Here is a 25,027-nt window from a genome sequence, read left to right on the forward strand (position 1 = left end):
TTATTTATTCCTGTGTTTATGCTTGTTTTTGTGTTTTCCTTAGGCAGTGAAGAGAGACATATTGAACACAGTTGCCGATCGTTGTGAAATACTATTTGAAGATCTGCTTTTGAATGAAATGCCAGAAAAAAAAGTTATGAGTATAACATAAGTACTTTTTTTGCATGTGTTCAATTGATGTAGTATTGGATGTGAAGATATACTGGATATATCATATTTTATAGCTGTATACCTATCATTTAAAACGGTGTCATCTTTTGTCTTTGTTATTAAATGAAAACTTTTCATTTGCTTCTGCCCTCCAAAAATTTTTTGAGCACTTGATAATAGCAAATCTGCCAAAATTTAACATTTCCAGGGAGAATTTTTAAAGCATTAATTCTGAGTGAACTGCCCCTGCTAGAATGAGTAAACTATGGTGGCGGTTTAAAGCAAATTTTTTTTAAATGAGTTTTTTCAAGAATTTAGGCATAATCAAAATATTTATTAGTTTATTAGTGTTGAACATTTTATAGCAGATTCTCTGTAGACCATAATATTTTATATACTTCTCAGCTATTACTCTAAACAGACTTTATTTGGCTTAAAAAAGGCTGAGTCATAATGTTTTACCCTTTAATAACTATTCGATTTTTTGGGAAATATTATCAATTTATACCATATCAACAATTTGTATTGAAAATATTTTTTACTTGAAAAGAGAATTATAATAATGACTATTTTTTGAAGCTATACCCTCATAATTCAGAAAGAATGCTGCGATTCCATTTACTAACCACATGATTTCCCTAAGCTCGTGTTACAGACCTTAATTATGCACTGTAAGCCGTTCAGTCCTGCCCAGCTTACTGTCAGCAATGACCTACTCATTGTGAAAATTGACGTCACTAATTGTGGAATATCTTATCTCCTGCGTCCCTGCATCAAAATCCGTTCCCGCCACTTGTCCTCTGAGAACGTTTGTAATCCTCCTTGCCTGTGCCTGTGGTTTTGCTCTGGGCACCACTGCTGTGTGCAGGTGCTTTTGAGATTCAGCTCAGGTGTTGCCTAGTCTATAAAGTTTCTGTAATACTGCAGTGTGAGCCAGAATTCTCTTTCTAGCCAGCAGAAACCCAGTTCTTACCACACTGACTTAGGCTGAAAATTCCTTTCTCTGTTTTGAACTTCCTGAAGTGATGTTCAATTGAGGTACTCCTCTATGGGGAATTCCCTAAAAGAATATTCTTTGGAATACTATTTTGATTTTGAGATGTGTTTTTCCAAATGATCCCTCCTTCCACTTTCAACTTCAAACCAACTAGAAAATTTGGTTTTATTTAGGTACTGAGTTGCTAACTTAACTTTTTAATTTGAAAGTAAAAAGTACTGCTTCTTTTTCAATGAGTAGTTGAAGTATATTGTCACCAATTCTTCAGTGTTTGATTTCATAGCATGTTACTCTTTTATAGGAAAATGTAGAGTTGATAGTGTTTGAAATGGTTTGAAGTTTTTCCTGCCAATCACACATGCACATCATAGCACTATTTCTGTTTCAAGTGACTGGCTCAAAATAAAATATTGTAATTTCAGTCTATAGACAACTTATGTGCTGTAGTACAAGTTGTAGTACTTAATTCCACAGCTGGGAGGCAGTCTGGTCAAAGAGTAACATTAATCTCCATTCCTCATATGCAAACAAGATAATGTACAGACTGGAAGGAAAACTAAGTATAAGTCATGGCATTTCTTAGGACGCTTTAAGCATTGTACATCTTCCTCTGTTTGTAACCATGACATTACCACTAGATTCTTGACAGATTAAGATGAACTCTTATTTTTTACTTAATCTTTGTATTTGTAGCTTTTAAATCTTACAAGTTGCTGACAGAGGCCATTCTATACACATATCTTTATCTTATAGTTCCATTGGAATCATAGTTTTGAACTAAATAATATTATGTGTTCATGTGAACTAGTGACAGAAATTGGGGGAATATATTCTAGTTTATAAATATTTAAAGAGGATCATGAAATACACTTTTCATTATTTAGATTCAGATTCTTTTTGCTAAAAATGACTTAAAGGCAGTTTATGAAGAGATACTACAAGTGTGTAAGAGAAAAGTAAACAAAACAAAGAGGCAAAGGGAAGATGAAAAGCAAAGCAAGATGAGGTTGCTACCCAGAAGGTGTCCGAAACACGCTCGATATTGGGAGGGGGCTACAGTTAGTAGGATGAAGTCAGCAGTGACAGTTGTCCAAAAATGTTTGCTTTCCTGTCCTGTACCTTTGAGGTAGGCAAGCCACTAATTTTTCTCCACACTTGTATGAAGAAGGGAAAACTTGGTTATAAAATTCAATGTTCTCAGAAAGTTAAACAAGTAGGACAATAATATCTAGAACAACGCCAAGTGTTCTATGATAGAACAAAATGGGTCCTTATTTGAAGGCAGTGATATGTTTGTAAGTTTCATAGGAGTTTCATTTGGGTCCCTTGCAGAGGCCAGGGCTGTTGAGTTCAGGTAGAATTCAGTAAGAGCAACATTGTGGGTGGCCAGTCAGCAATGAAAAAGCATTGACTTTTTAGCTTAATTTCTGTAAGATTTGTCATACACTTCTAAAATACGTACAGATACCAGTGACGGACCTGTCTAAATATTGATTACATTCCTTCTCTTTTTAGATTCTGAAAAAGAATTCCACATCCTCCCTCATCGAGTTTTTGTCCCCATTCCTGGGTCTGCTGTCATGTTATGTGATTATAAATTTGGTGATGAATCAGCTGAGGAAATCAGAGATCATTTTATAGAGATGTTAGATCATATGATTAAAATAGAAGATCTGGAAATTGCAGAGGATATAAACACAGGTAATTACATGATGTTATTTAAAGCCTGGTTTGACAACAGCTGAGATTACCAATGAGAAGTCTGGTCTCAAGATCATAACTTTAGATTTCCTTTAATTCTGCTTGACATTTCAAAATGTAATTGACGCATTTAAAAATTTTTAAATATAAGTTACTGCAGGTGTTTTTCCAGTCTTGAAAGATCTTCATAAAACAGGGTTACCCTTAAATAGATGGAAATATACTCATGTCTTTAAGATGGTTCTTTTAATATAAAAATTATCTTAATTATTTGGTTAAGTTTCAGGTCATAAAGTTTTTAAGCATTATTTACTAAACATTGTCTCCATATTATTTGCCTTTTTTTCATGTCTCTGTCGTATAATTGGGACACCAAGCTAAAAATGGGTAGTTCTAAAAATTAGATCAAGATTATTTTTGCAGAGTGTAGATTTGTACACCATCCAACTGAATAACATATTCTCTTCCCCTGGCCATCAGTTTATTTGGAGAGCTGTGTTTATTTGTTGTTTGACTTTGCTTTGTTTTTATTTTTCTGAGTGCAAGATATGGAAACATATCTATAAATAAATATGTAAGTAGTGATAATTTGAAACATTTAAAAATATGTGATAAAATAATTTGGGAGCAAGCATGTAGACTAGTGGTTGAGAGACCCTGTGTTTCACAGCGGAGTGCTTGGGTGTGATTCCTTGCTCTGGCTCTTGACTCCACTTTCCTGCCAGTGCAGACCCTCGGAGTTAACAGTATTAGCTTAGTTACTTGGATTCCTGCTACAGATATGGCAGACCTGGATTGAGTTTCAGATTCTTGGTTTCAGCTTGGCACAAGTTTTGGGCATTTGGGGAGTGAACCATTGAATACCAGTTCTATCTTCTCTCTCAAGTAAATTAAAAGCAATTCTTCGTAAATATCTGTAAATGGTAAATGGGTATTTATCATTCTTGAAATTTAGTCTCTTAGCAATCTTCAGGTTACTTTTGAATATGTGTGTTTGTAAAATCAGAATATAGCAATTTTAGGTCCCGTTTCTAATTTCTCAGTCATTTTTCTTTGTCACCAAACATTTATTGATTATTTTTCCTTAGTGTTCCATACCTGTTTTATAAATGGATACACTGTTGTTTGCAGCACATGGAGCAGGTGTTTAACTTTGGGGTTGAGATACCACTTGGGACAGCCACATCCCATAATGGAGGGCCAGAGTTTGAGTCTCAGATTCATTCCCTATTTTAGTTTCCTGCCTTTGTGCACCTTGGGAAGAAGCAGGTAGTGGCCCTTGTCACCCACATTGGACACCAAGTTTGAGTTCCTGGTGGGCCTGACCCAACCCTGGCTGTTGTAAGCATTTGGGAAATAAACCAGTAGATGGGAGATATATATATATATATATATATATATATATATATATATATATATATATATTCATTCTTATTCTCATTTTCTCTCTCTCTCTCTCCCTACCCTTCCCTCCCTCCCTCCCTCTCTCCCCGCCCCTGTGTGTGTGTGTGTGTGTGTGTGTGTGTCTTTCTGCTTGTCAAATAAATTAAATAAATATAAATCCAGGGAATAGTCCCAATTATGTTAAAAAGCTTGTAGTTTTGAATGATGGTCAGTTTGCAAATCAATAACTTTTTAGTTTCAACAATATACTAGTTATCCATTAACATTTCATTTAAATGCTATTTTCTAATGACTTATTATTTACATGTACATCAAGTACTTTTTAATCTTGTTTCTTGGTTTTCCTTCAGTAAGCTTTATCATTGCCATTTTTAGAACTGTGTTAAATATTAGCATGAACCAGTAAATAGGAAGTTTAAAAAAAAATCTTAATATATAAATATTAATCCATGTCTGTTTATTTTCATGTGCTTTTAATACTAATTTAGGTGTATGTTTTACACTATATTTATTGCCTCTATTTCTTTATTTTAAGCTGACAGTCTAATACAGAGATAATTAACTAGTAGGGAGAGTTCCTTTGTAAGAACAAAGGAAACAAGATTTGGAAAGCTGAGGGGTGTATGCTTATGCAAGCTGTATCAGCTTTGTGGTTTCTGGATGGTATTACATTAAATATTTCTCTAATAGAATAAAATGTACTGAAGATACATGCGTCAGTACCATATGGATGATCCTTTCTGAACTCCGTGCTGTTTTTGAAACTCACATGACTCTCGTGTGTGATTGATTACTCTTTATTTTCTATTATGTGTTAGGAATTATTTTTATTTTATTTATTTATTTATTTTTGACAGGCAGAGTGGACAGTGAGAGAGAGAGAGAAAGGTCTTCCTTTGCCGTTGGTTCACCCTCCAATGGCCGCCGTGGCCGGCGTGCTGCGGCCAGCGCACCGCGCTGATCCGATGGCAGGAGCCAGGTGCTTATCCTGGTCTCCCATGGGGTGCAGGGCCCAAGGACTTGGGCCATCCTCCACTGCACTCCCTGGCCACAGCAGAGAGCTGGACTGGAAGAGGGGCAACCGGGACAGAATCCGGCGCCCCGACCGGGACTAGAACCCGGTGTGCCGGCGCCGCAAGGCGGAGGATTAGCCTAGTGAGCCGCGGCGCTGGCTATGTGTTAGGAATTAGGATTCCAAGTTAAAATGTGAGGGTATTAAAAGGATAAGTTTGGAAGTAAAACATTTTTGAAATCGATGAAGAGAGGATGTTTAAAAAGTTTCTGGAAAATGCATGTTTTAGCTTGAGTCCAGGTTTGCCATTTACAGATACATAACCTTAGACAGGTTCACTCCAAATCCCACCTTGTCTTGGAGTTGAAGATAGAATTTGGTTAAACTGTTAGATAATCTACATTTAAAACACACACACACACACACACACACACACACACACACATACACGTATTAGAGAGAGAGAGAGAGACAAATATATAGAGAGCTCCTGTCCATCGGATCACTTCTCAAGTGTCTATAACAGCTAGGGCTGGGCCAGGGATGAAGTCAGGAATGCAGTACAAGCTTCCTTCCCACATGTGTGATAGGAATCCAGTTGTTGGAACCCCCAGTGTTGCCTCGTGTGGTCTGCATTAGTAGGGAGCTGGAGTCTTGAACCAGAGCCACAAATTATTTTTTTTATTTTTTATTTATTTATTTATTTATTTTTGACAGAGTAGACAGAGAGAGAGACAGAGAGAAAGGTCTTCCTTTTTGCTGTTGGTTCACCCTCCAATGGCCGCTGCGGCCGGCGCGCTGCAGCCGATGCATCGCGCTGATCCGAAGCCAGGTCTTCCCCTGGTCTCCTGGTCTTCTCGTCTTCTCCTGCTTCTCCTGGTCTCCCATGCAGGTGCAGGGCCCAAGCACTTGGGCATCCTCTGTGCAACCTCCAGAGAGCTGGCCTGGAAGAGGGGCAATCGGGACAGAATCTGGTGCCCCAACCAGGACTAGAACCCGGTGTGCTGGTGCCACAGGCAGAGGATTAGCCTGTTGAGCTGCGGCGCCGGCCCAGAGCCACAAATTAAACCTGGGTGATCTGATGTGGGACCCAGATGTCTTTACTAGGCTAACCACCCACTCCAGGGAATATACCTTGTAAACAGAAAGAGATACGTAAGTTGAGGGTGATGTTAACATTTTTATTAGACTTTTAAATTATGAACCCTCTGAATTACAATGAAAAAGCATGAAGGTATAAAAGTAGTTACATGTAGGTTTTCCTACATATCTGAAATTAGGATTTCCAGGTACGATAAACCAACCATAAAAAGTATGTTCACATGTTCAAATTCAAAACTTGAAATCACTTACATATTTGGGAACTCATTACACATGTCTGACTTTATTTTTTCAATATTTGACATTATTTGCTGGAATATTATTTAATTATTTCTGTTTTAAAATATAGTTGCCAAATAGTTGCTATGTTTAAAATACATATTTTGCCTAGTAAGTATCTTAAAATAACATACTTTTATGTGACTTAAGAGATGAAGAAAAATGTGTTTGTCAAAATGACTCACTAAAGGTGAGGGATAACGATGGCTTTAACATTTCTTAGATGTATTAGTCATCTCCTAGTAGACATTAACTTAATAATTCAAATGTACTTTATCCACAGTATCAACTAAAACATTTGGAGACACACCTTTAAAATCTGGTGAAATTTATCTTTGCTAATTGTGTCTTGATATCGGAGCTGATGTTAATTTTTGTTTGAATATTGATAATTTAATTATAAAGAAAAACAGGTGTTTCTGAAGATGTGATTTTAGGGCTAAATTGCTGACTGTCATGATGTATCATTAATTTAGGTCTCAGGGATAGGGAGGACAACCAGCTAAGGAGTTCAAGTCCTAACATTTCTTTCTAAGCTTCTAAATAGTCCCATCTACCTTTCAGCAGCCTGGGATGAATCCCAAGCAAGGCTACAATGTTGCTCTCACTCTCCATGGCCCTTGTTTTTCTCATACTAACAATTGCTAAAGAACATGACTTTCTTACATGATTAATTTTGAATTTGTTGAATTTAAAATTACTTGGTTTTAAGTGATGGTTAAGATCTAATTTCCTATTGAATCATCATGTTTTTTGTATTTAAGTTAACATAGTGAAATATTGGTGAAATGACACAGCTTCTGAGGCTTAAAACACTATAAGCCCCAACCCAAAATAGACAAATAAATTTTGTAGCAAAGCCTTATTCATCCTTGAAAAATATTTTTCTTCTGAAAATTATCTTGAATTTGTGTCAGATCACGTGATTTTGTATGGCAGATTTAAAACCAGAAATAGAAGGGTAGTAGAATATCTCTTATAGAATAAATTCCTTGTGTAGAAGACTTGACCTTCATGAGTATAATCTTTATTTATAATATGTTAAATGTATAAGTAACATATCAAGGCAAATATAAAGTTTTGTACTCTTTGTAGACAAGAAAAAACTTTCCTACAACAAATAGGTTTGATAGTTCATCCTCTATTTTTGTTGGTGATAATAGAATTCTATTGACCTGAAGATGAAAAAAAAAAAACTATTAGATATTTGCTAATAGAAGAGTCAGTGTTTCTTGTTTGATTTATATTAAAGAATTATTTTTAAAAATTTTATTTTCATTTTATTTTTGAAAGGCAGAGAGATCATCTGACTATTGGTTTGTTGGTTCATTCTCCAAATGTCCACAGTAACAACGGCTGGGCCAGGCCCAAGCCAGGAGCCTGGAACTCAATTAGGTTTCTCATGTGGGTGGCAAGGACTCAAGTACTTGAACAAATTCCTTCTGCTTTCCAGGGTCTACATTAGGAGGAAGGTGGAATCAAAAGTACAGCCAGGACTTGAATCCAGGAACTTTGATGGAATGCAGGTGTCTGGCATCTTAACTGATGCACCAGATGTCCACCCGAATTTTTTTTTTAATATAAAATTATATGGCCAACGCTGCGGCTAAATAGGCTAATCCTCCGCCTGCAGCACCGGCACCCCGGGTTCTAGTCCCGGTCGGGATGCCGGATTCTGTCCCGGTTGCTCCTCTTCCAGTCCAGCTCTCTGCTGTGGCCTGGGAGTGCAGTGGAGGATGGCCCAGGTCCTTGGGCCCTGCACCTGCATGGGAGACCAGGAGAAGCACCTGGCTCCTGGCTTCGGATCAGCGTGGTGCGCTGGCCGCAGCGGCCATTGGGGGGCGAACCAAAGGAAAAAGGAAGACCTTTCTCTCTGTCTCTTTCTCTCTCTCACTGTCTAACTCTGCCTGTCAAAAAAAAAATTGTATTCATTTTCAGATTTATAGAGCGAAGTGAATGAAATTCAAAGCCCATAAACTAACATAATCTAAAACTACAGTGTTGATATCCCTTCATATAACTATAACTTGAAATACCAAAGACCAGATAGTTCTAGACCGTTCATAGAAATTTTTTGACCATTATGACTGAGCAGTTTTGTGTGTGTGTGTGTGTGTGTGTGTTGTTGTTGACAGGCAGAATTAGACAGTGAGAGAGAGAGAGAGAGAAAGATCTTCCTTTTTCTGTTGGTTCATCCCCCAATGGCTGCTACGGCCATTGACAGAGAGAGACAGAAACAAAGGTCTTCCTTTTTCCGTTGGTTTACCCCCAAAATGGCCGCCATGGCTGGCGCACTGCTCCGATCCAAAGCCAGGAGCCAGTTGCTTCCTCCTGGTCTCCCATGCAGGTGCAGGGCCCAAGCACTTGGGCCATCCTCCACTGCCTTCCTGGGCCACAGCAGAGAGCTGGACTGGAAGAGGAGCAACCGGGACTAGAACCTGGAGTGCCGGCGCCGCAGGTGGAGGATTAGCCTAGTGAGCCGTGGCACCGGCTGCTTGTTTGTTTTTAAATGACTTTCATTATACACTTGAAGAAGGAGAAAAAAGAACAGTGTCTCCCTTGATCTAATGAAGTATTTCTGAGAATTATAGTAAACTAATCAGAAGTAGGTATTTTTTTTTTTTCTTTTATCCAGTTTGGTTCCATAAGCACGTATTTCAACAGGTTTATTTGTCATCCTTGTAAGCCTGTGTTTGGATATAGTGGGATGCAATAAAGTCGGTCAAGGCACTTTAAATTCGTACAAAAGACTGTGAATTTAAACTGTAGGATATACCATCAGTCAATCTTGTTTCTCTCTCTTTTGGAAGAAAAGGGATCTGTCTGAAGTAGTTTTCCAACCTCAATCCATAGGCTTTACAGAGCAGCTCTCCACTACCTCCTCCAGCGTAGTGAGGGTTGGGGTGAGGAGGAGCTAGCTGTTCTGGCTCCAGGAGCTCTCCATTCCTGCTCCTCCTTGTTTAGTACCACTTTTTTCTGTTCACCTACTGACATTTTCTGTCAGATTTTATTTATCTTCATAGGATTCTTTAGCACTAGAAAAAAAATTGAAAACTGGTGGTCTGTGTGATTTCTAAGGATGTTCTCAGCTCACTTGTAAGCATCGTTAAGTAAATTCAGATAAGCCAACCTACATAAATTGCTATCATCATAATTGTGTAGAAAGATTACTGTTTGAGTCCTCAGTCAACTGCCCATGACCCGCAAATATGCACTTATCCTCCCAGGTTTCATTTTCTTTTTTTTTTTTTTTAGATTTATTTTTTATTTATTTGAAAGGCAGAGTTATACAGAGAGAGATCTTCTGCCTGCTAGTTCACTTTGCAAATGACCACAACAGCTGGGACTGGGCCAGGCCAAAGCTAGTAGCTCAGAGGTTTTTCTGGATCTCCCACATGGGTACAGGGACCCAAGGAGTTGGGCCATTTTCTGCTTTCCAAGGTGCATTAGCAGGGAGGTGGACTGGAAGTGGAGCAACCGGCTCTTGATCCAGTGCCCATATGGGATGCAGGCATCACAGGCAGAGGCTTAACCTACAATCACGGTGACAGCCCCTGTTTTCTGTGTTTAAATTGGGCTGATGTATTTTCTTTGTTTAATATTTAGAGTTATTTTAACGTCAAAAGTTTGGATCATATTTTACTTACGTATTACAAATTTCAGGTACACTCAGAAGTAAGCAGACTTTTTGTATGGAACCAAATAGTAAATATTTTAGTTTTCTTAGGCCATATAAGTTCTCTTTTATATATCTTTTTTAAAATGCATTATTAATGCAAGTGCTTGTACAAAGGCAAGCCATCAACCAGGTTTGATCCTTGGACTGCAATTGGCTGATCCCTGTTTTATGATTAATAACTAATTATTTCAAATTATTAATTACCAAAGCCACCAGTAAGAATAACACAAGTTGATCTCAAGTGAGTGAAATTTATCTTGCTACTGTCTGGTTGATTTTTTAGTATTTGTCTTTACTATTCCATGGTAAACAAATTTATAGTTTTTAGGAGTCTATCAGAACTGACCCTGTGGCTCTCTGGTTTGGGTCAGAGATAAGACTACAGTAAGTATTTTGAAAACTATCAATTTGACATATATTCCATGAAATTCACCTACATTTGATAATGAGCAAATTTGTTGATTATAAAAAGACAGGTATAAGAGAAATGGCATTGATTGTATATTTTCATTATAGTATTTTTTGAAACTGAGTTTAAAATGGTAATCCTCATTTTATATAAGATTTATTACGTTCCCTTATAGCTTGTGTGAGTTCTGTGAATAATGAAGCCTTAATGGACAACACGGATGAAGAGCAGCCAAAACAGCCAATTAAAAGTACAATATTGAAAATTCAGCAAAACATAGGTATTTACTTCTTTCACAACATTGAAAAGATAACATTTTGGATCTGAGTTTTCATTTCATTTTGCTTTCTTAAAAGCACTAGATTAAGCAAATATTGACTGTTTGGGAAAGTGCCAAGCCACAGAGATAGAGAAACATTTATAGCAGTGCATTGTCATTGTTCAGGTACCCACCATGATGACTCATCCTTATTAATATTTTTGTTGTTTTTAGAGGATAAACGTGCAGTTTTAGAGATTATTATAGTAGTAAGGGGATCGTTTCCAAGCTCATATTCCTGTAATTACTGTTGTGGGAGATTTTTATATGAGTATACTTCAAGAAGTTTATGGAAAATGAAATTAAAAGATTATTTGGCCATAAGAAAATTTTGTAATTGTTTTGTAGAAAGTTCGTGGAAAATGCATGATTCTGTAAAAACTGCATGGATTTCAAATTTTTTTTGCACCGAAATAAACTTGTCTTTTGATTCCGTTTTCCATGAACTTTTTGGAAGTAGCCTTGTATGCATTCTATGAAATAAAGTCAGACTCAAGTCTGGAAACATAAAATGCTTTCAGAGTTTCTAAGAAATGTCGCAGTGATATTTTTCTGACTTTCTGAAGAATGAACATGTAGGCTGTTGTTTAGTGGAGTAAAAATTTGAGAAACAGTAAGTATTAAGACTTGACTGAGAGAAGATGGAAGATATAGTTGTAGCTCCTGTTGCTCATTATTAAGCGTAAGTTCGTTTCCTAAATTCTGTGTGTGTGTGTCTTTGGGTCAGCATGAATGTGTGCTTTCCTGGACTACTATGGTTAGTTTCTCTTGTTAAATTGCTATCATCAGAGAAAAAAATGAAAGTTAGCAACCCAGTTTTAACTAATTCTTAGATTTTATAACAGTAGAACCTGGACTTCTGCAGGTTTCAATAGCTACACAGTGACTTTCCATTTATAATGGTAGATAGCCACTTCCTATTGGAGCTGTCTTTTGGGTTTAAGCTAAATAGCATGTAACCGCTCCTATGCCAATGTAAGTAATTATAGAAAGCTTTACAAATGTTTGTTAGTTTTTCCCTTAGTTATATCTGAATACACATCTAAGAGAAACACTTTGTCCAACATTAGTCCAACATTTGCAGTCTAAATTTTCAACTTTGCTACATTTTCCTCTAAAACTTTACTGGCTTTTTGTGTGTGTGTGTGTGTGTGTGTGTACACCATATATATGTGTGTGTATGTGTGTATACATGTACATATATGCATGCTTATTATGTTGGTGCCTATTGATTACCCACATTTCAGAATCTAGGATCAGTTAAACTTTTCTCCTGCTTACTACATTTGCTTTTGTTTTGTGTTTGTTTTACTTTTAGGTGTGATCGCCGCATTTGCAGTTGCAGTTCTTGCTGCTGGTATCTCCTTTCATTACTTCAGTGATTAGGGTGAGGCACAAAGAGCTTCCTGACCATCCAGAGAACACTGACCAACAGTAATGAATAATAAAGATATAAACAGCTCATCTGCATTTAATACAAAACAGTCTGATCTGCCATAATGCCTGTTAGGTGTGTTTCAGACTAAAATTAAGTCACCAATTGCCCTTTTTAGCTCTGCTTATATTATAGGTGGCCCAGGTTTCCATAAAAATAAAGTTATGCATCCAGATGGAGATTCCATGTAACAAATCATTATTACCTCTTTTTAAAAGGATTCAAAATAATACAATATTATTGTAGATTTTAATCCTGTTGATCTGGATCATACATTGATCAAGATGTTAAAAATTTGAGCAGTGAGGGTTGATTACAATATCTTAGTAACAGGACATCAGGAGAAATTTCTACCAACTTATGGGTAAGTTCATCCTCTAAGATCTTTCTAATTTATACTAGTCCAGTATACTGTGTATTTTATTCTGACTGAGGAGTAAGAAACCTTTCTAGAGAGGTTTGAATCCATAAAAAATGCCAAAATCATATGCTTCTCAGGTTAGTGTGTCATAGCTATTTTAATCTGCTACCTAAGACTTTTGCTTCCAGCTGTGTGTTAGACCAGACACTGTAAAAGAACTAAATCCTGGGTAAAGTCTACTTTTGAATAGGCGCTAAGGAAGTAGGAGAAATCTTCAATCCTACACCACCATCTTCTCCCCCTAGAAAAGTGAACCTATTTCAAGTTGAGAATCATTGAATATTGTATCAAGCATCCAAGTTTCTCAGATGGCTAATACCAATGGCAGTGCCCTGTATGCACTATACTTTGGGACTGATGTGGTGAAGCAGATTAAGCCCTGTTTGCCATGTTGCATCCCATATCAAAGTGCTAGTTTGAGTTCCAAGTACAGTGATTCTGAACCAGCTTCCTGCTAATGTGCCTGAGAAGGCAATGGAGGATGTCCCAAGAACTTGGGTCCTACCACCCAAGTGGGAGACCAGGATGGATTCCCTGGCTCTTGGCTTTGACTTGACTCAGACCTGGCTGTTGTGGCCATTTAGGGAGTGAACCCAGTGGATGAAGACAGGTCTTTCTCTCTCCACTGCTCTCTGTTGTTCTGCCTTTCAAATAAATAGATTAATAAATCTTTAAAAAAATAAAATGCACTGCACCTCAAGCCAAAACAAGGAGAGAGAACTAAATCTGAGATGCTGTTCTGGCTGGGACAATTGAAGTTAAATAACTTCAGTGTGTAGTTCTCTATCACTGCTGGTGGAAAGAAACGGGAAGCATTCCTGACCTAGACCCAAGATTCTCATGTTGTGATCCAGCAGTATTATGTCATGACTGAAAACTACCAGGCGCAAGTTGAAAGAACCCGTTTAAAAAAAAAACAACAAAACACTGGATTCAGTTTTCTAAGGTCTCACCACCAATGTAAAGCGAGAGATGGAACTGCATTGGGCAGATCTGAAAAGGAACCAGCTGAAACTCCTAGCTGTTCAGAATATCTTTATTGAAATCAGAAAAAGGAAACTATCAAACATGTTGACTAAAATATTAGACTCAGCTGAAGAGACTGTGACATGGAAGCTGTATCTAAAGAAATTTTCCATTGAGCAGCAAGGAGATGCAAGGAACTAGAAAATACTAGAAAGTTCAGAAAGGTGGAAGAACTATAAAAGCTGAGGAGGGCTTGGTGCAGAGAGTGGAGGAGAGGCAATATGTGAAGAGATGACAGAAGTTTTGCTTTATTTGAAAATCATGAATTCATAAATTCAGAAAGCATAGTATATCCCAAACATTTAAGTAAAATCCATGCTGAGACCAGATGTAGTACATTGCAGTAACAAGCTTTTACAGAGCAACCAAAGAGAGAGAGAAAAAAAAAAAGACTCTTGAAGGCAGGATACTGAAATAGGCTTCTTAGTAGCAGCAGTGTACTCAAAAGGTAATAGAATTTATCCTCAGAATTCTGAGATAAACTAATTAGCTTGAGAATTTGCACCACGTAAAACTGAAATGAACATGTTCAGGTGAAAAACAGGTTTAACTGTGGAGAGACCACTGGAAACTACAAAAGAGTGATGTTCAAGAAGAAGAATGGAGGTGTTTGGAGGATGGTTAAGATGCTGCTTGGGAAGATCAGAGGCCACATCAGAGTGCCTTGGTAGGAGCCCTGGCTCCACTCGCAATTCCAAGTTCCTGCTAATGCATACTGAAGGCAGTAGGTGGTGACTCAAGTATTTGGATGTCTTCCACCCAAGAGGGAGACCTGGATTGTTTTTGGTTCTCAGGTTTGGCATGACCCAGCCCTGGCTGTTGTGGACATCTAGGGAGTGAACCAGTGGATGAGAGATGTTCTCTCTCTCTGTTGCTGCCTTTCAAAAGGAAAAATAAAAAGGTTTAGAAAAACATCTCCAAGAGGATTATATGAAATTGAAGAGTTAATGAGCTGGCGTGGAAGTTTGGTGCAGCAGTTAAGGAACCACTTGCAATGCCCACATCCCATTTCAGAGTGCCTGGGTTCCTGTCATGGCTGCACTTCCAATTCCAGCTTCCTGTTAATGTGCACCCTTGGAGGCTGCAGGTTGATGGCCCAAATACAAAGTTTCCTGCCACCCATGTGGGAGACCCAGATTGAGTTCCAAGCTCCTGGTCTATTCCTGGCTGTTATGGGCATTGGGGGAATGAAAAAGCAGATGGAAGATAACCTGTCTCTGTTACTTATCTCTCTTTCAAATAAATAAAATGTTTTTAATAAAATTAATGAACAAATAAAGTGGTATATATATATGAATTTCAAGTGTTGTTTGTATAGAACAATCATAAAACTTTATAAAGTTATGAAAAAAGTAAAACTAAACAAACATGTAACATTAATATTTAGGAATTTTAAAATGAGATTGTAATTTTAAAACCAAACAGCTTTTCAGATGGTAGGAGGAGGAATAGATTTAAATAGTTCTGAGAAACTCTTGAAGAACTGCTTAACTTTAAAATTGATTGTTAACTATATCTAGTCACATTCAAGGTTAACTACTAAAGAATAGAGGATGAATCATTCCAGAGGAAAAGAAGTTTAAAATGCGGAGTGAGAAGGCAATAACTCATTGCAGATAAGGAAAGAAAATATGTAGGGAAGGGTGGGAGGATTAGAAAATAATAGTTATATCTAATATTAAAAGTTAATATGAATAGGCTGAATTACCCAGATTGTCAAGTTTCTGTAACTGCTTGTAAAGACTGTTTAAGACACTGAAAATATAAGACATGAGGAAGTTGAAAGTGAAAAGTATGATAAAGATGCATCCCACAAACACCAAGAGTACTTGTGTAGGTTAAATGAATGTTTAGAATAATGTGTTGAACAAGTTTAAAAATCTTTGTAGCTGAAAGAAGAAATCAAATACTTTAGAATTAGGTGATGCAGCAGACTTGCCACTTTAAGGGAAATGGCTTTAAATGCTTAAATTAAGGAAAAAGACTAACTGCATAACATGAAGATTTGAAAAGTTAATTTGAGCAATGGAACACTTAAAGTTTTTTTGCAACACCTAGCCCAGGTATGTTTTACCCCTTTTCAGGTATGTTTTACCCCTACCGGAATAGAATCATAGTATTCTGACATTGTATGCAAACATTTTTAAAGAACAGATAAAGAGGGACTATTTTCCTTTGTATTGTTTGGGGCTGGTACACCTTACTAAAAAGAGAATACATCCACTAGCAGAAATCACTCTAGGTTAGCAGCACTAACATGTAGAAGTCAAAAGCACTTAGTAAATGGAATTCAGCACATAGGGTGATGCATTAAGACTAAATTTATACATTAAATATCAGGAAGACTTCTGTTATTATTCTGTAGAAAAATGAGCAGAAGACAGAAACCAGGTATTTTAAGAGAATGGAGACAGTACTGTGATGGTTTTGTTCTTGAGTAATGGGTTTCTTGATGTTTTATTTACTTAATAATGTATATTGATTTAGTTGTCTGTTAATACCAAACTTAGCTGACAACCCAGCCATTTCATTTTTCTTATAATTCTGAGTTGATAGATACTAGCTTGGTAGTTCTGCACCTCCAAAAATCAGGAAGATGTTTGAAAAAGGTACTCAGCTTTAAACAAGCCATTTCTCAAGGAAAAGTATTACTCCAAGTGAACAAAGGTCCAGATGTCTCTTCAGTTTTGAACTGTTTCTGTAGGGTCTGGAGCTAGTTTTCTAGAGATTTGATTGAATTTGAAACATCAAAGACAACTTATGTGGTTGGTTGGCAGTTGATCATAGCCAATAGCTGAGCTATATATTCTCTCAGTATGTGGCTTAGAGTTCTTTCATCATGGTGGTTGTACTTTCTGTCATAATGGCTGGGATGCAAGAAGTAGCATCCTAAATGTGAGTATACCAGGAATTGGAAGACAAGCTGGGTCCTCTTGGGGCCCTGATTTGGATGTCTCAGAACATTTCCACTACATTGTATTGGACAAAGTAATCCACAGGGTCAGCCTTGACAAAAGGAAACGTAAGAAAAACAAAAGAAAAAAAAAAATCTTTACCTTCTAATGAAAAGGGAAGGGATTGATGGTAGCCATCTTGGATTAGCTGTAATGCACTGACCATAGCAATTCGTGCTCCTCACCACCCCTCAAGAAACCTTAAAGTCTCATCTCAGTTTGGCACCAAGCTCAAGCTCAAGGCCCAGAATCTCATTATCTAAATCTGTTATGGATACATCCGAGATGCCTGTCAATCTGAAGATAAATGAAAATTTTCTTCCCTATATTTACCCAGGGTACAAAGCAGTCAACAGACAGTACTATTTAAAATAAAAAGGTAACATAAGAGGGCCAACATTGTGGTGTAGCGGGTAAAGCCACTGTTTAAGTGCTGACATCCCATCTGGGCTCCAGTTCTAGTCCTGGCTGCTCCACTTCCAATCCAGCTCTCTGCTATGGCCTGGGAAAGCAGTTGAAGATGGCCCAAGTGCTTGGGCCCCTGCACTCACATAGGAGATCCAGAAGAAGCTCCTGGCTCCTGGCTTTGGATGGACGCAACTCCAGCCATTGCAGCCATATTGGGAGTGAACCAGCAGATGAAAGACGTTTCTCTCTCTCTCTCTGCCTCACCTCTCTGTAAATCTGCTTTTCAAATAAATATTTTTTTAAAAAAGGGGAGTACATAAGAGGAGCAGAGTGGTGAATGTTCCATAGCAATTTTGAACTCCCAACTGGGCACATATTCCATGTGATTCTGGCAATAGAGAAATTATGCAGATTGAGGCCTAATTTCTTCCTAAGAGTGGCTCTTATCTGCTGGTTCTTCCCGAAAGATTTTTCTTAAAATTTTTAAGGTATACAAATTTCATGTATTTCAATAGACAGCTTAAGGAACATAGTTATACTTCCCTACCCTTCTTCCCTCCCACCCATGCTCCCATTCTTCCTCCCTCTCCTGTTCTCACTCTTAATTTTTACAAAGATCTATTTTCAATTTATTTTATATTCATAAGATTAACCCTACAGTAAGAGTTTGACAAATAGTGTGAAGAAAAAAAAAATCACTCTGCCTCAACAGTTGAGACAAGGGCTATAAACAATCATTGAATCCCAAACATTAATTTCACTCCTATACGTTACCTTGTAGGTACTCTGTTAGTTACCACAGATCAGGGATAACATATGGTATTTGTCTTTTGGGAGCGGTTTCTTTCACTAAATATAATGCTTTCCAATTGTATCCATTTTGTTGCAACAAAATTCCTTCCTTCCTCCCTCCCTCCTTCCTTCCTTCTCTCTTTCTCTTTTTCTTTCACCACTGAGTAGTCCATTGTGTGTGTGTGTGTGTGTGTGTGTGTGTGTATACACATCATATATCTTAATTTCTTAATCTAGTCATCAGCTGATGTTGATATCTGAGCTGATTCCATATCTTGGCTATTGTTAATTGAGCTGCAGTGAGCAGGGGGTACAGATTACTTTCATATTTCGATTTCATTTCATTTGGGTAAATTCCCAGGAATGGATGGCTGGGTCTTATGGTAGGTCTGCATTCAGATTTCTACGGTATCTCTGTACTGTCTTCCATGATGGCTCCACCAGCTTACATTCCCACCAACAGTGGATTAGGGTTACTTTTTCCCCATGTCCTTGCCAGCATTTGTTGATTTCTGTATGAGACCCATTCTAAATGGGATGAGGTGAAACCTCATTGTGGTTTTGATTGCATTTCTCTGATGGCTGGCTAATGATCCTAAGCATTTTTTCATGTGTTTGTTGACTATTTGAATTTCCTCTCTTGAAAAATGCTGTTCATGTTCTTTACCCATTTCTTAACTGGATTGTTTGTTTTGTTGTTGAGTTTCTTGAGATCTTCACAGATTCTGGATATTAATATTTTATCAGCTGTTTTGTTTGCAAATATTTTCTCCCATTCTGTTAGTTGTGTCTTCACTTTGTGGAGTGTTTCTTTTGCAGGGCAGAAGCTTTTCAATTTGATGTAATACCATTTGTCAATTTTGGCTTCAATTACCTTGCTTCTGGTGTCTTTCATGAAGTTTTTGCCTATGCTAATATCTTGAAGTTTCCCCAATGTTCTGTAGTAATTTGATGGTATTGAGTCATAGATTTAGGTCCTTGATCTCTTTTGAGTGGATTTTTGTGTAAGGTGTAAGGTAGGAGTCTTGTTTCATATTTCTACACACTGAGCTCCAGTTTTCCCAGCACCATTTGTTGAAGAGAATGTCGTTGCTCCAGGAATTGATTTTAGCTCCTTTATCAAAGTTCAATTGGTTGTAGATGTGTAGATTGGAGTTTCTATTCTGTTCCATTGATCTAATGTCTATTTTTTTTTTTTTGCCAATACTAGGCTGTTTTGATTATAACTGCCCTGTAGTATGTCTTGAAATCTCATATTGTGATACCTCCAGCTTTTTATTTGTTGTATAAGATTGCTTTAGCTATTCAAATTTTCCTGTGTTTCCAGATAAATTTTAGTATTGTTTTTTCTGGTTCTGAATAGAATATCATTGGTATTTTGTTTGGGATAACAAAGATTCTGAACATTTACTTTTATGGCTGGTGCCACGGCTCACTAGGCTAATCCTCCACCTGCGGCGCTGGCACCCCGGTTTCTAGTCCTGGTCGGGGTGCTGGATTCTGTCCCAGTTGCTCCTCTTCCAGTCCAGCTCTCTGCTGTGGGCCGGGAGTGCAGTGGAGGATGGCCCAAGTCCTTGGGCCCTGCACCCGCATGGGAGACCAGGATGAAGCACCTGGCTCCTGGCTTCGGATCGGCGCAGCACGCTGGCTGCAACACGCTGGTCGTAGCGGCCACTTGGGGGGTGAACCAACAGCAAAGGAAGACCTTTCTCTCTGTCTCTCTCTCTCTCTCTCACTGTCTAACTCTGCCTGTCAAAAAAAAAATTACTTTCAGTATTAGGGACGTTTTGATATTCTTCCAATTCGTGAACATGGAAGATAAGTCAACTTTTTTGTGTCTTCTATTTCTTTCTCCACTGTTTTGTAATTTTCGTTGTAGAGATCTTTGACATCCTATATTAAATTTATTCCAAGATATTTAATTTTTATAGCTATTTTGAATGGGATTGATCTTAGAAGTTATTTCTCATCTCTACCATGGCATTGGCTATGTTTACTGAGGCTGTTAATTTTTGTGTGTAATTTTATATCCTGCCACTTTACCAATTCTTTTATGAGTTCCAGTAGTCTCATAGTGGAGTCTTATGGTTACCCTATATATATAGAACATGCCATCTGCAAATAGAGGTATTTTGACTTCTTCATTTCCAATTTGTATACCTTTGATTTCTTTTCCATGCCTCAAATGGCTCTCACTAGAACTTCCCAGGACTATATTAAATACCAGTGGTGAGTATGGGTATCCTTCTCTGGTTCTGGATCTTAGTGGGAATGCTTCTAACTTTTCCCCATTCATACTAATGGAAAGCAAAAAATGAAGAAGAACAGTCATCCAATATCAGACAAAATAGACTTTAACTCAAAAATTGTTTAAAGAGACAAGGGCACTATGTAATGATTAAGGAATCAATTCAACAGGAAGATGTGACTATAGTAAATGTATAGGCACCCAATGCCAGGGCATATGGCTATTTAAAACAGATGTTAATGGATCTAAAGGGAGACAAATGCCAATACATTAGTAATGGGGGACCTCACTTTTAACAATGGACAAATGATCTGGACAGAAAATCAACAAAGAAATAAAAGAGCTAATCTACACTATGGACTTAAAGGACTTAACATATCTACAAAACTTTTCACCCTTCAGTTGCAGAATACACATTCTTTGCATCAGTGCATGGGACTTTGTCTAGGATAGACCATATGCTAGGCCATAAAGCAAGTCTCAGCAAATTCAAAATAATTGAATTCACACCATGCATCTTTTCTGACCACTGTGGAATGTAGCTGGAATGTCAACTCAATCTCTAGATCATATGCACACACATTGGACACTGAACAACATGCACCTGAGTGAGCAGTGGATCATAGAAGAAATCAAAAGAGAAATCAAAAAATTTCTTGAAACAAATGAAGTTAACATATCAAAAGTTATTGAAATACAGCAAAAGCAGTGTTAAGAGGGAAGTTTATAGAGTTTGTTGCTTACATCAAGAAATTGGAAAAGCACTGAATGAATGCATCTCAAGGACCTAGAAAAGCAACAACAAGCCAAACCCAAAATTAGTAGGAGAAAAGAAATAATTAAAATTAGAGAAGTCATAAAATTGAAACAAAAATCAGTAAGATGAAGAATTTCATTTTTGAAAAATAAAATTGATTGACCATTGGCCCAACTAACCAAAACTAACTAATTAAATAAATAAATAGAAGAAATAGATTCCTGGACACATTCAGTCTACTAAAATTGAGTCATGAAGACATAGAAAACCTAAATAGACTAATAATGAAGACCGACTTTGAATTAGTAATAAAGACTCAACAAAGAAAAATCCAGGACCGAATGGCTTCACTGCTGAATTCTATCCAACATTCAAAGAAGAACTAATTCCAATTCTTCTCAAACAATTCAAAACAATTGAAAGGGAGGGAGTCCTTCCACATTCTGTGAAACCAAAGATAGAATAGAGAGAACTGTAGACCAGTATCCCTGATGGACATAGGTGCAAAAATCCTCAACAAAATACTAGCTAATCAGATCCAACAGCATATCAGAAAGATCATTCACCTAGACCAAGTTGGATTTATCCCTGGCATGCAGGAATGATTTAACATTTGCAAATCAATTAATGTGATACATCCCATTAACAAACTGAAGAACAAAACTATATGATTATCTCAATAGATGCATAAAAAGCATTTTATAAAACACAACATCCTTTCATGATGAAAACCTTAAGCAAATTGGGTATAGAAGGATTTTGACTTTTTGTCAAATTTTTTTCCTTGAAAAATTAGTTTTTGTCAAACTGCTTTCTCTTTTTTTTTAAGATTGATTTATTTGAAAGTCATACAGAAGGAGAGGCAGAGAGAGACAGACAGAGAGGGGTGTCTTCCATCCGTTGGTTCACTCCCCAGTTGGCCACAAGGGCCAGAGCTGCACTGATCTGAAACCAGGAAAGGAGTTTCTTCCGGGTCTCCCACAAGGGTTCAAGGGCCCAAGGCCTTGGGCCATTTTCCACTGCTTTCCCTGGCCATAGCAGAGAGCTGGATCGGAAGAGGAGCAGCAGGGTTTTGAACCAGTGCCCATATGGGATGCCGGCACTGCTGGCAGCAGCTTTACCCACTACAACCCAGCACCGGCCCCCAAACTGCTTTGTATTTTATGAAGGTCAGGGGTCAGAGTGTCTTCATTTTTAAACTGAGTCTATCCCTTTAGTTAAGATGACGTAATTCCTTTTAAGACATCTCTTGTTTCCTTTGAATTGAATTGTAATACATTCCAGTGTAGCCAAACCTATGGATCTTCAAAAGTCTGCTTTGATCTAGGAGTCAGTAGTTGAGGAACAATACTCCTAAGAAACGTATCTATTCATTGTCTAGCTGAGTGATTTGCAAACTGTGTCTATAAGATTCTTAAAAGTCTTTACCTATGAGATCCGTAAGCTACTAACTTACATATTTCTGAGGTCTTAAGAGAGTATTACAGTTGCATCCTTATATTCTATGATTAGGAACTCCCTGGGTTTAGTCTTTGCCCTCAGGTTTGTCTTTTTTCAGGGAAAAGATGTTCTGGACATTTATAGCTCTTATAAATTTTGCTCCAACATGAAACGATTTCTTTAGTTCATTTTTCTCTTCTCTTGTTTGATCATAGAAAGTCAATTGACATTTTCAGGATTAACTGGATAAGCAAACTTATTAGTTTATCTCTTAAGCAATTTCCACAAACTAATTGGCTTTGCCTTTTACATTCTAGCAGATCTGAAGTGTTGCCTTTCATAACAAGGGTTGCCTTTTAATTTCCTCCCCATTCTTCTGGCTACCACTGTTTCCAGAAAGCCCTAAAGCTTCCCATATCCTACTCACTTCCAAAGTTAAGGCTACATATTCTGAGTTTGTGCCTGGAGAATCCTACTTCTTGGTACCATTTTCTATTTTGGCTAATTGTACTCTAGAACAACCTCAAAATGTAGTGGCTTTCCATAATCATTAAATTGCATGATTCTGTGGATAGATGGAAATCTGCTGACTTAGCTGGGAGATACTTCTGTGCCACATGTTGACTGAGACTTCTGCTTGTCCACAAGTTTAACAGTTTATCTGATTCCCCCTCACATGACTGTACAACATGTGCATGCATTTCTCACAATATGAACATCATGGTTGAATTCCATTAAAAGGAACTTCATTAAGTTTGTCTAAAGTAATACACAATAAATTTGTACAAATTGTCCTTCATTTTATCTTTATGCTGATACACTGGGAAAATCAAGTATGCTAATAAATATGCACTGAGTTCTTACAAAGTTTATAATCTTTACACAAAAGTAAACTAATGTTAATCGGTTTTCACTTAGTAATTATGAAGGACAAAGGATAAAAGGTGAGTAAAAGTGATAATTTGTTTCTGCTTTTGCCATTTTAGAAGTGTCTTCATGTTCATTATCCCATTGCATTTATATAATACATTGTAAGCAGAGCAAAGTTTTATTAAGTAGATTCAAATTTGATGGATAGGATTGAAATACTCATTAAGTATTATCCAGAAGCACATATAGTTAAGAACGGTAGATATATGAACCAGTAATTATTTTTGTCTCAATAATCAGAATATATTACTCCTTATTTTTTCATGTTTGAAAAACATCTTAAAAATATACTTAGAGCCATCAAATAAAGCTATTTTTTTTACTATACCATGGAACTTCTGAAATTCTGATTTCAAAAGAGCCCTGTAGAAAACTTCTTAGTTAAAAAATGTGACATTTTAGGAAAAAAATCTCCTTCACTTGGTTTGTTCAGTGTGTTGAGGAGATATTTCGTTTACATAATTGTGAAGGAGATCTTAATGATAGGGATGAAGGTAGTTTAATCAGGTCTTATGTTCTATTTTAGTCAAATCCAATTTCGTTTAGATACACCAGATGCCTAACCCTGTGATTAAAATTCTGAATGTCAATAAGCTGAGATGATAGATTGCAGTATTTCTCTGAACAAAAATAGTTAAACGTTTTAGTAAAAATTTTCTGTGCTTTCAAGGTAGCATTACTGAAAATATTTCAAGTTTTTAATTATTAATTATGGATATTTGAGTTATATCCCTAGGTCTGCCAAATAAGATATAATAAACCCTTGGGAAGTCAGTTAATTCTCTTGATCTTTAGCTTGGAATGAATTCTAACAATGTTAAATCTTATTAAATGTTGCTTTATAATTTACAAAGTAATTTCACTTTTATCAGACCTTTAACAATTGAGAAGCTGAAGTTCAGGAAAGGGACTTGCTATACCTACTGGCTGTTGGCATATACATATTAAAGCGAATGATAAGGATGAAACAATCATGTAGAAGTAAGAGAGGATGACTGTACAGAACTAAGAACATATGAGTGTAAGATTCCTCAGAGATGGGAAATTGGACTCTAAAGCAAGGGAGCTATTGGCCAAGAGTTGACATAAGGTGAGAAGAAAGTGCTACACACAAATAGCATGAGCCTTAAATATACAAAAGATCTTTATAGAGTCCGTGGGAATAATGATCCATGGCAAGGGAGAGTGTTCAGAGTGAAATAATACACAGTCACCATTTGAAAGCTATTAAAGGGAAAAAAATGTACTTTCTTTGAAGAGCCGGGTTTTAGTTATGGTAGAACTATGGAAGGAATCCTCAGAGAAAACGGTAAAAATTACGGGAAATGTGCTGATTTCAGAGAGCTTGGCATTGCAGATTGTGATGGGGATTAGGGCTCAGCAGAGTTTTATGGCAAAGGGCTAACTGGGAATGGGCAAGGAGCAGGGTGTGGGAAGGGGCAGAGAAGGGGTGGCAGGAAAGCTTGCATGTTGGATGCTGTGATAAAGAAGTGCAAGGTTAAGAATCAGGGCTGCTTTAGTCTCATTGTAGTTGAGATGGTTGGTTTCTGCGCATGATGGACAGA

At 37.2% G+C, this 25,027-nt stretch overlaps 1 protein-coding gene across 5 annotated transcripts in view; it reads left to right on the forward strand.

The window, feature by feature from the left end:
- ODR4 (odr-4 GPCR localization factor homolog) overlaps positions 1-15,225 on the forward strand; it is a 45,876-nt gene extending 30,651 nt beyond the window's left edge. For all 5 annotated transcript variants that reach the window (XM_051821051.2, XM_070056250.1, XM_070056249.1 and 2 more), the window contains exons 11-14: positions 44-132; positions 2,661-2,848; positions 10,908-11,012; positions 12,370-15,225. In XM_051821051.2, the coding sequence (XP_051677011.1) occupies positions 44-132; positions 2,661-2,848; positions 10,908-11,012; positions 12,370-12,437 (450 nt within the window). In that variant the 3' untranslated portion in view covers positions 12,438-15,225. The remainder of the gene's footprint in view (positions 1-43; positions 133-2,660; positions 2,849-10,907; positions 11,013-12,369) is intronic.
- Positions 15,226-25,027: the final 9,802 nt, after the last annotated feature.

The sequence above is a fragment of the Oryctolagus cuniculus genome, chromosome 13 (assembly GCF_964237555.1).
Source record: "Oryctolagus cuniculus chromosome 13, mOryCun1.1, whole genome shotgun sequence".
In the NCBI taxonomy this organism is placed as follows: domain Eukaryota; kingdom Metazoa; phylum Chordata; class Mammalia; order Lagomorpha; family Leporidae; genus Oryctolagus; species Oryctolagus cuniculus.